This window comes from Colletotrichum higginsianum (assembly GCF_001672515.1).
Source record: "Colletotrichum higginsianum IMI 349063 chromosome 7 map unlocalized unitig_7, whole genome shotgun sequence".
NCBI classification, from domain to species: Eukaryota; Fungi; Ascomycota; class Sordariomycetes; order Glomerellales; family Glomerellaceae; genus Colletotrichum; species Colletotrichum higginsianum.
Window position 1 is genome coordinate 1,205,322 of NW_017263917.1, and position 11,304 is coordinate 1,216,625.

Below are 11,304 nucleotides of genomic sequence, written 5' to 3' on the forward strand. Positions count from 1 at the left end.
TAGAGAGCTTCGTCTCGTTGAACGTATACCTAACTGCGACTCGATTCATCCTGCGTCTCGCTCTATCACTAACTATCCCGTTGTGAGCTCACAAACCAGGACGCGCCGCATAGATGGCATTGATATGGTTGGTTGAGGCTCGAGAAAGAAAGGCAATGATCGATGGGCTCCACGACCAGAAGGAGCGCCGTAGAAGACTCGGTAGAGCTGACGGACGGGTCAATGCCGTATGGAGGCGACCGACGATCAAGCAGGATGTGGTGTTCTTCCGTGATTTGAGGGAATTGCCGTGACGAAGATATAGACCCGAAGGCCATGACCTGTCGGAGACGCAGTTGGATTCCTAGCCTCCAGGGTATCCGTTTCTGTTTCTTCACCGGCGAGACCCAAACCACCTCACTACCTAATCGTCATCCTCCATCAACGCCGCCAGCTCTGCCTCCTCCTCGGCGGTCATCAGACCCTCCTCCTCCTCCTCCTTCTTCCCCTCCCCTTTCTTCTTCTTCTCCCCCTCCTGCTCGTCCTCGGCCTTGGCCTCTGCAGCGGCCCGGATCTCCTCGACGACGGCGTCCAGGCCCTTGTGGTCCAGAGGCCACGTCCGCAGCGTGCAGTCGATGCCGACGCTGCACAGCACGTCCGGCGACCGCCCCGCCGGGTCGCGGAGGACGACGAGGTCCGTAATCTCGTCAAAGTGCGCGTCCACGACGGCGCGCAGGGCGCCCGACGTCCGGTCCCAGACCTTGATCTGCTGGCTGATGCCGCCCGTGACGACCCAGTCGGCCGTGAGGGCGATGGCGCGCACGAAGTCGCCGTGCTCGAAGACGTCTTCGGCCGCAAAGGCCCTCTCGCGGACGAGGCACTTGGCGGTGCCGTCGGCGCTGGCCGTCCACAAGTCGACTTCGTCGCCCATCACGTCGAAGAGGACCTTGTACACGCTCGTCTCGTGCTCCTGAATCGTCAGCTTCTCCTCGCCCGAAGACGACGCCGCCGCCGCCGCCGCAGGGTCCGCCGAGGACGGCGTCTCGTCGACGGGAAGCTGCGAGTACGAGTCCAGGGTGATCCTCCAGCGGCGGATGTGCGGGTCGCTGCTCGCGCTGACGAGGACTATCTCATCGGCGGTGCTGAGCACGGGGTCGATGGCGAGATGCTGCAGCGACATCATGGTCGTCGTCGGGTCCTGGAGGGTGTGCAGCTTGCGGCCCGAGTCAGCGTCCCAGACGATGATCTTCTTGTCGGCGCCACCGCTGACGAGGATCGGCTTGTCGCCGAGGCGGCCGCACACGACGGCCTTGACGAAGTCCGAATGCCCGTCATACCGGCGCAGCGGGCGGCGCGTGGCGAGGTCCCAGGACCAGACCGTCTTGTCCCAGCTGCCGGCGAAGAGGACGCCGTTGGAGGCGCCGCCTGTCGCGAGGCACGTTACGGGGACAGAGGGGCCGGTGTACTTGGCGGTGGTGGTTCGTGTCTGGTGGTGTTGAGTATGTGAGCCGATGTCACTCACCCACCCCCTTTTCCCTTCCCAATCACATCAATGATGCAGTGAGGATTGAGGAGAGGGAGTGAGAACTCAGGGTTTGGTGGATGGTGGATGCACGAGAGACTATACCTCAGTATTGATACGAGACACCCTGCCGCCCGACTCGGCGATGAGGACGGAGGACTGCGGCTTCTTGGGGTCCGGGATGACGGCCAGGATCTTGGAGGGCATTCGCAGCGGGTTGCCAAAGGTGTTTGCCTCCTTCTTGGCGCGCAGGTGACGCTTGGCCTGCTGCGTGCTGCGGCACTTGTCAGAAAACCCGGTTCACTGAGAAACATGTGTCGGATGCGGGGGTATACTCACTCCGTCTCGAAGAAGTTCTCTTGGTTGGATGACTCCATCTTGAGGGGGTTCTCTCAGCGGATGCTCGAAATACCGTTCAAAAAATGCCCGTACAGTGAGTGGTACAGTATAATGAGAGGATGCACGCAGAACTGGATTTCTACCAGTTACCTTGACAATAGAGGATTGCTTCAGAGAGAGGGGACTCTTTTTACGATGCTGATGCCTGTTCTCGGGCGTGTTCAGACCGCCGCCCACTTTCACCCGCAACTTGTATTTCTCATCAATTCTGATGCCTGCGATGCAGCCATTTCTGTGAATATGACAGGTCTGCCGGCTGGCACCAAGTGGCTTTCCCGTAGTTGCGGATAGAGATACGTACCTGGCGGGGTTCTCGCCGAAACCCCTGTCTCGCGTCTCTACCGTAAAGTGGTGAGTGCCAATTGCCTGTCAAAAAGCCGTTAATTGAATTTCCGCGACGCGTCCCAACGCGTCTTTCCAACCTCTGCGCAGTCCCACCATCACCACCATCGCCAGCTTTGTCGACCACCAAACGCTCGAGACAATCCAAACAGGCCCAACGACTCCGCGAGACTCAATTGAAACACGGGCGTCGTCTCTACGGATCCGAATCGTTTCGATAGCGACGACACTCCACAAACCCCCATGACCACGAACTAGAACACACCTCTCCAGAAATGGCCTCCTCCCTCGCCCCGAAACCGCGGCCGAGGCCGGCGCACACGACGGGCACAACCCGCCTCGCATACACTCCGTCGGGCGCGCGCCTCGTCACTGTCGGCTCCAACAACACAATTCGACTGTACCGCACCCACCACGACGGCGAGCCTTACAACATCGATGACTGCCCCGAACAGAACTGCGCCGCCGCCGCCGACGATGAATTCTTCGTAGTCGGCTCCGAGGACGGCACCGTTAGCGTCTACTCGGTCGAGGACACCGTCTTCGAGCGCTTCCTCACGCGCACCTCCCTGCCCGTCCGCGACGTCGCCCTCTCCCCGGACGCCAAGTGGTGCGCCGTCGCCAGCGACGAGCTGACGGTCAAGGTTGTCGACACCCAAGACAACGCTCGCGTCCGCGTCCTCAAGGACCACGGCCGCCCGACCAAGCACCTCGCCTTCGATCCCAAGGGTGGCCTCCTCGCGCTCGCCTGCACCGATGGCGTCATATACGTCTACTCCATGACGGCCGACACCCCCGAGCTGATCCGCAAGGTCGACGGCGTCATCGGCCCACTCGAACCCGACTCAGAGTCCTCGGCCAGGATCGCGTGGCACCCGGACGGCCGCGCCTTCGCCGTGCCGACACCCATGCACGACGTGCAGGTCGTGTCCAAGAACGACTGGGAGAAGCAGCGGGCCTTCTCCAACGGCCACCTCGGCGACATCACGGCGTTGGCCTGGTCGCCCAACGGCGCGATGCTCGCCACGGCGGCCAAGGACGGAAAGCTCCTCATCTGGGAGACCAAGACGCAGAGCGTTGTACAAAAGTTCGACTACAGCAACGTCCTCGATATGGCCTGGCACCCCAAGGACAACCTGCTGTCGTTCACGACGTCCGACGGCGAGGTCTACATCTACCCGAACCTCATCACTGGGCAGTTCTCCTCCCTCCTGCAGCTGCCCCGCCAGCCGGCGCCCTATATCCACGATCCCTTGGCCGAGATATCCAACAATGCCCGCAGGCCGGCTGCAAACGGCGCCGGTGGCCTGCCGGCCTCGATACCCAGCCGCCCGCGGCGCGATTCGTTGGGGAGCCTTGACTCGTTTCTCAACCGCGGCGAGGACGGCTACGATGACGGCGACGATTTCGTCGTCGACGACGACGGCGCGGGCTATACGACAGGGACCAAGAGGGCGCTTGAGGCCGGCGGCGCTGGCGGCGGCGACTACGCCGGGCGCGCGACCAAGCGCCGCCTCCTGGAGCATACGCTCCACGAGCCCTTCCAGCCCGGCTCGACTCCCTGGCGTGGCAACCGCAAGTACCTGTGCCTGAACCTCATCGGCGTCATCTGGACGGTCGACCAGGACGGCCACAACACGGTGACGGTTGAGTTCTACGACCACGAGTTCCACCGCGACTTCCACTTCACCGACACATTCCTATACGACAAGGCCTGCCTGACGGAGCACGGCGCCCTGTTCTCGTGTCCGCCCCTGAACGACACGCCCGCCACCCTCTTCTACCGCCCACATGAGACATGGACGCAACGCGCCGACTGGCGGACGGAACTGCCCAAGGGCGAGGCCGTCGTTGCCATGTCGCTGAGCGACTCCTTCGTCACTGTCACCACCACGGCCAACTACGTGCGCATCTATACCCTCTTCGGCGTCCCCTACCGCGTCTATCGCCCCAAGAGCACACCCATGGTCACCTGCGCCAGCTGGCGCGACTACGTCATCACAATGGGCAACGGCGCCGTCGGCGCCGACGGCAACGCCCGCCTCCTGTACACAATCGAGAACATCAAGCGAGACGAAATCTGCCAGAACGAAGACACCGTCGCACTACCGGATGGTGCCACTTTGCGGAGCGTCTTCTTCTCAGATGTCGGTGTAAGTTTTTTTTTCCACTTCTCACCAGCCCCCCCTTCTCCCTTTCTTTTTCTTTTTCTTTCCCCTTTCCTTGAATCATAAAAAAAGCTCGAGGCGTGCTGACGAGGCCCCCCTTCTTTCCCCTCGATTTAGGATCCTTGTATATATGACTCGACGGGCACGCTCCTCACGCTCCTCCACTGGCGGAAGCCCTCACGCGCCTGCTGGGTGCCCCTCCTCGACACAAAGCTTCTCCCGCGTCTAGCGTCAGGGAGGAAGACAGAAACGTACTGGCCAATCGCGGTTGCCGACAACAGGTTCCACTGCATCATCCTCAAGGGTGGTGACCAGTACCCCTACTTCCCCCGGCCCCTGCTGTCCGAGTTCGACTTTTCTGTGCCCCTCACCTCGGTCCCGGTCCCGGCTCCGGACGCGGAGTCTGCGGGGCAACGAGAAAACGACGACGACGATGACGACGACGACGCGGGTCGGCGCGAGTCGCGCAAGCTGGAACAGAAGCTGCTGCTCTCGGGCATCCACTCCGCCCAGCTGCGCGACCTCATCGACCACACGGATGCCACGCACTCGCAGCGCACCGGCCTGGCGCGCCTCGAACTCGACTTTGACAAGACGCTGCTCCAGATGCTGGCCATCGAATGCCGCGAAGGCGAGGAGCGCGGCATGCGGGCGCTAGAGTTGGTGGGCCTGATGCGCGATCGGACGGGCCGCATGATCGAGGCGGCAGGCAAGGTAGCGGAGCGGTACGGGCGGACCATCCTGGGAGACAAGATCCGCGAGATTGGAGAGCGGAGGGTTACCGGTATGGACGTCGACGACGGCGACTTTTAGCCCCCTCCTCCTCTCCCTCTTCCCAGCAGCAGCCTGCAGGTTGCCGTCTTACCCATGCTTCCCCCAGTCGAAGTGGAGGTGAGGTAAGGGGACCCCCGTCGCCCGTCCGTGGGGAACGTTTTTTCACGGTTGTTGGGATGGGGAGGGGGGGCATTGCCGTCAGGATTCGGAAAGGCGTTTGGACGATGATACGATGGGGCGACATCTGGCCCGCGTCTGTCCTTTTCGGACGCGCGCGCGTGAATGACTAGCAGCTAAATGGGGGATGGGGCGCCAGGGGTGTTTTGGGATCGTTGCCGTCGTGTTTCTTGCGTATGTTTATTTTATACGAGTTGGCCAATAGGACAATCCAAACATCTGGAAGGTCGACGTCGACGTCGCGCACCCGTGTGCTAACACGGGCCAGCACGAGGAGTGGAGTTCCTCTCGGTGTGTTGTGGGTGTGTGTGTCTCTCTCTCGTACTCTAAGTTGGAACGCGTCGCGGCTCGCATCCGATGCGTATTGGAACTCTCTAGAGAACGGTCCCGAACGTGGCCATGGCTCCCATCGCAGGTAGTACGAATGTAGTACTCAAGCCTCGTCCTCCCATGGATGTCTCCGCCCGCTGGGCCGCCTTGGGCCGCCTTGGGCCGCGTCGGGTGGATGTTAAGGTTGGCTCGAACGTTTCTCGAAGAAGCCGGGCGGCTCTCCCGACTGTTGGACGGCATAACCTCGGGCTCGGGAGTGTGCGTGGGCTCCTCCGTCAGAGGGGGTAAGGTAGGTTCCAAAGGGGGGTTCAGAACGATTCACGTCCGACCCGAAAGGAGCGGAATCTGCCAACGTGGGGGGTTTGCTGCTGACTTGGGCTCTTCCCCCCCGTCATGGAGGAACAAACCGGGATATCTTGGCTCTCGCCGTGAGGGGACATCGTTTCGTCTTGGGATTGAGTTCGGCCTCCCATCAGCCGCGAGCCAGCGAGGGAAAATGGGCCTTTTTGCCCTTTGACAGACTCTTAGTCACTTCCTACCCTCCCTCAAGACATTGCTGGGCCTCGTGGGCTTGTCTCCGTGACCTTGTTTCCGTTTTACCTGTACTCAGAGCTGGGTGGCCGGTGGGCTTACGGCTTAGGATCCGGGCCGCGGCCCGTAATGGGTTCGCTATCGGAAGCTGCCCTGCTGTATTTCCATATTCGCCAATGCCCGCAAAACCAGAGACGTCGTTCGATGCTCAGGTATCGACCAATTTGTCACGTGAAGTCGCCACTGACATTCGCCTGCTATTTGCCTGATAAACCTAGTTACGATACGCTCGCTACCTGCAGAACGGGCTTGAGACGTTGGCCCCCTCCCCCGCGGGACCCAGCCTGGTGCCTGCTAGACAGGGGAGGGGGCGGAAGGACCAATGAACCGCATCCGTGATGTGGACATGGTGGGTCCGGATATTAGAGTTCAAACAAATGTAGTAGATCTAGGCTAGGAGCTTCTGCTTCTGCTTCTGCTTCTGCTTCTGCTTCTGAGGATGTGACATTCCATGGTTCGGCCATGCCAGCATGGGCTCGCACCGTAAGCCTGTTGGAACGATGAGAAAGGTGTATACTGTCACCATTCTATGGGATGGGCGAGCGAACGAGTGGTCGGTATCGAAATAGGTTTGCTGAGGGGGGGGGAAAAGCACGGTGGTCTGGCCAGGTGAGGTAGGCATTCATCCTTGAGCCATCCAGCCGCGAGACTTCTAGAAGGATGGTGTTCCACCGTACATAGGCAAGATGAGCGTCGACGTTGCATTTTTCAACGCTCCCAGAACGCCAACTGCGAAGAGAGTTCGCCGGGGCCGAATCGCGTTGCATCAAGAGCGGAGCATGAACAAGAACGGGCCTTGGGAGAGTGAGCGAACGAGCGAGCGAACGAGCGCACACGACACGCCAATTGTACAGGAGCGTTGTCGGATCGCCGACAGCATGGTGCATGATCTAAACAGGAATATGTTGCAGCTCGCATCTGGAGGTGTCGGTTGTGTCCGGGGCAATGTCTCATCGACCCGCACAAGACCATACAGATACGTGGTTCCGCTGAAACGTTGGGACTGTGGTTCGTTCGCTCAGGCCACCATCCACAACCTGCTTCGTTATGGAAGAAGTCGGATCGGCGGTTCAGGTGGATGCGAATGGCTCAGAGAAAGAGCATGTGTGTGTGCTGGAAACTGATGCTGTCTAGCGAAACTCGGGAATCGAGTACCTGGCCTGGCAGCCTGTGCTTGTTGCGATCGAACCAAGGTTGGAATGATGGTCGTCCTTTTGATGCGAGTAGAGGACGAGTTTGCGACGAGGCGTTGACGTTTCTGGACTGAAAATACCACCCTAAACCTAGTCTGTAATGGACATCCGAGGCTCAAATGAGCATGCCAAGACAAAGCTGAACGGCCATGCCAAGTGCTTGTTTTCAAAGTGGACCAAGATTCAACATGCTTTGAGGCGACTACTAGGCACGGCCGCAGCTGGGCTCAAGCATGTGAATCTGCCTCTTCTCGATCGGACATAGAGGCCGACCCAATTCGCAACGGCTCTTACGGCCGAAGCGCATGCCACACGGAACCTCCGCTTCAAGCATTGTGAGGGCGTTGCTGTCAATGCCCAGTCTGTCGCAAATCCCCGTTCCAAATGGTGTCTTCGACATGTAATCCGTTAATGCACTCGCGCGTCCAGGGGCGAAGAAAACCGGATTGAAGGGGTCGACAAAACAAGTGTGATGTGCTGAGCACCCATTTGATAGCCCGATAAGCGTCTTCTCAAGCTTGAATGGACACAAGTCGTCGTCTGAATTCCGACTAGGAGCAGGGATCGTAGGGGAAATTCAGGGCTCTTGCTTGACGCTTTGTCCCACGATCTTGGCTGGCTGGCTGGCTGACCCTTGCCGGCCCGGTCCATAGCATAGCTGCCAGCTTCCCCTTTTTCACCACCACAAGGGGCGGCCGTTAAAGGAAGCTTCGAAGAGGTCCCGCGAACACAGCGAGACTGAGAGAAACGTAGCCAAGACGGCCCCCTTGAGGTCGTACAGATACACATTGTGGAAGGGGAAAAAGAGAAGGGGAAATAGAAAGAAAGAAAAAAACCCCCCAGGAGACAACAGAGTATGGGTGCTATGCTGAGCACTGAAAACAATAGTGCATGGCTTCTTTGTGGTAATGAGAAACGAGTGTCATGAAAGCCCCCAAGGCCACAATCATCCTATCAATCAATCCTGCTGCTGGTAGGTGCAGATATTGGCGGGCAAGGATGGTGGTGGTAGCGAGGAGCCCAAATCACATATGTAACATCGTAACACAGTCCCTGAGAACATCACCTCTGAATGTCCCCTCGAAAAGGGGACAAAGCGAGATGTCTTCTCAGAGTTGGCACTCGTCCGTCTGCTGAATGGCGGGGGTTCCTCGCCCGTGGTGCGGCATTCGAGTAAGTAGTGGCAGCGACTTGTATCCCTACACTGGCCGCCGTGCCGTACCTAGGATACAGGTAGGTAGTAGGGTGCAGCCAATCGCAGCTCATCCTAGCAAGTGATGAGTCGTCTGTCAAAGGGAGTACAGGGAGTTCCTCACCTCCGTACGTCAACTCTTCTTAACCTGTCTTTCAAAGGTTCGAGAAGATGGTCCAACAAAGCACAGGGTCTAGTACACGCTTTAGGGGACCACCGATCCCCATCGGCAAGTCTCCTCTAATTCACCAAAGGTTGCCAGAATCCACTTTTCTAATTCATTCGTTCGCCATCAGGAGTTATTAAGATAAAAGGATCAATATAGCGAAGCCTCCAGCCAAGTGCAATGCGATGCTCTTCTGGACCGTAAGTCTATCTGTATGTACGCATGCATGTTGTCCTTTAGGTGAGTTGAGTAGTCATTGCGCGTTGTGGTCAGGGTGAAGGATCCCGCGCTGTAGTGGACTGGACAGTACCAGTATGGCGAGGAAGCGAAGCTGTTGAAACAGAAGCGCGCCGTCGGGCCGGTTCGAATGTTCCGCCATTCCTGGTTCCGTGGCGGCCCTGCGTTAGCTCTCAGGAGCGTCACTGAGCCGAACCTTAGGTTAAGATGAAAGACTCTTTGAAAGGTAAGAATGCGGCCGTCATTGGTAGGTAATAGAGGCCCACCATCACGCCACTGTAAGACAGGTATCCGTACACAGTACATACGATTGTAGGTGGTTAGCAGAGAGGCTTACGCAAGAGCCACCCCAAAACTTATGCGCGCCCAAGAGACCCCCAGCCCCCCTCCCAAAGTCTGTCTGATGGGAACGTTCTCTCCACAAGCCACATGCCATCTGCCATGCCGGACTGTTCTCGGTGTCACAGGGCAGGGCACAGGCTCAAAAACGAAGCGAAGCCGGGTTTTCGTACAGGTTATGCTGTTGGCGGGTGCGCTCTCAAGATCGTCGACACACGATACGGTGGATCGAGATGCGACACCATTCTTAGGAGTAGCCGCTAGCTCTTGGACGGCATGGTGCTGGTCGATTGGATGGGGAGCTTGGGCTCGGGCGGTTCTTCCCCAAGCTCGCTTGTCGTGTCACTGGCGCCGGGAAGACGGTGATGCGACATTGTTAGAACGAGCTGGACCATTTACGAAAACCTGCACTGTACAGCAGTGTAAGTAGTAAGCTGGACGGCAAGGATCAAGTCGCTGAGGACGCTGTTGGTATCCTTGCATGCCATGCACCGAGTGCTTGTCTGATGGCTGATGGTGTTAGTCGGTGGCCAACGAAAGGGGCGTCGTATCCAGCTCATTTGGGACTCCCGAAACCTGATACAGCCCTCGCAGGTGCAGCCGACCAGAAGCAATCGGAGCGTCCTTTCAGCATCACGGCGGAAGATGTCTTGACTCCTTGCTGTCCGTCTCCACCCACACCCCTACGAAATACCTGGTCGCGGCCGCATCTGACAAAATGGGAACTGGTGCTGGGGTTGGCCGGCAGGCAGTGGATGTGCTTGTAATGGATGTCGCAGATGGCAATCTCGTAGCTTCCTTGGCCGGGCGATTGGAAAAGAGATCTCGAGATGCATGACTGAGACAACGTGTCAGAGAAACGACAGAGTTTTAGGAGTGGGTGACAGGAGAAGGAAGTGCAAGACGGATTTAAGAGCGGGTCAAGGGTATAGAAAGTCAAACAAGGTTGAGAAGGTTGAGAAGGAGGGGGGAAACGTGGGCATGATGTGTATCGCGCATCGCGGCGTGGCGTGTTAGGAGGTATAAAAAATTTTTTGCTGGAAATAGACAGAAGCGCAGAGTGAGTTACATGTGTCAGAGCTGGAGCTGGAGTTGATGTAAGATTAAGCTAAGACTGGAGATTGGGAGGATGATCAGGGAGGGAAGTACAAGTAGACGTTGGCCGGGGCCCGGGAGAGGGTGTGAGGGTGAGGGTGAGGGTGAGGAGGGGTGAGGTGAGGGGTGAAGGTGTGGGCACTGGACGTGGAACGGAAGGACGAGGGATGAAAATTAAATGGAAGGAGATTGGAGAGGAGAGGAGCGGAGAGGAAAGGAGGAGGGCAACCTGTTGGAGGGGTACTGGGACACAAGAGGCGGAAACATGAAGCGGGAAAGAAAAGAGTAGGGGCGATGCGGCGTGGAAACCACGCTGTTCGACGACGTAGGGGCAACCTTATAGAGTCAGGGCTGCTGAGGTGCACTGTTGTCTGGAGTACATCGTATACGCGATGTTTACCAGCCTAGGTAGGTAGGTAGGTGGTCATCTTTCCGTATGATGCATCTAGGAGTAGGGAGGCAAGGAAGAAGGTAACGCGTCTGGAGAGAAGCAATTCGTTTCTTCTTCGGTGGTACCTAGGTACATTGGCTAAGAACCCAGCTAGGTACACTAGTAGGTAGATGGGAAGCGTAGGCTACTTACTCAGCCTGCCTCAAGCAGACAACGAGCGTCGGGACCTGACCAGCCAGAAAAGGCACTGGCGCGAGGTCTCTTTGTTTCTTCGCGACAAGAGGGGAACGGGCACGAGAAACCAGTGTAGCGCTTCTCACTTGATTGATACAGTGAAGATAAAGCACACGCCCAGCTACCTGCGCCTGGGCCACCCATCTGAAGCCGTGGCACCGGCTCCGTGTCAGCG

At 58.2% G+C, this 11,304-nt stretch overlaps 2 protein-coding genes across 2 annotated transcripts; one reads left to right on the top strand and one right to left on the bottom strand.

Annotated features, from left to right (window-relative positions):
• Positions 1-403: 403 nt before the first annotated feature.
• CH63R_10044 (WD repeat domain-containing protein) lies at positions 404-1,878 on the bottom strand (the record flags this gene model as incomplete). The annotated part of the gene is made up of 3 exons (XM_018305018.1): positions 404-1,465; positions 1,607-1,775; positions 1,841-1,878. 3 exons carry the CDS (start codon positions 1,876-1,878, stop codon positions 404-406), a joined length of 1,269 nt encoding a protein of 422 aa, XP_018154442.1.
• A 639-nt stretch (positions 1,879-2,517) lies between these two features.
• On the top strand, positions 2,518-5,223 carry CH63R_10045 (WD repeat domain-containing protein; the record flags this gene model as incomplete). Its single annotated transcript, XM_018305019.1, has 2 exons — positions 2,518-4,395; positions 4,528-5,223. 2 exons carry the CDS (start codon positions 2,518-2,520, stop codon positions 5,221-5,223), a joined length of 2,574 nt encoding a protein of 857 aa, XP_018154443.1.
• Between the last annotated feature and the right edge of the window lie 6,081 nt (positions 5,224-11,304).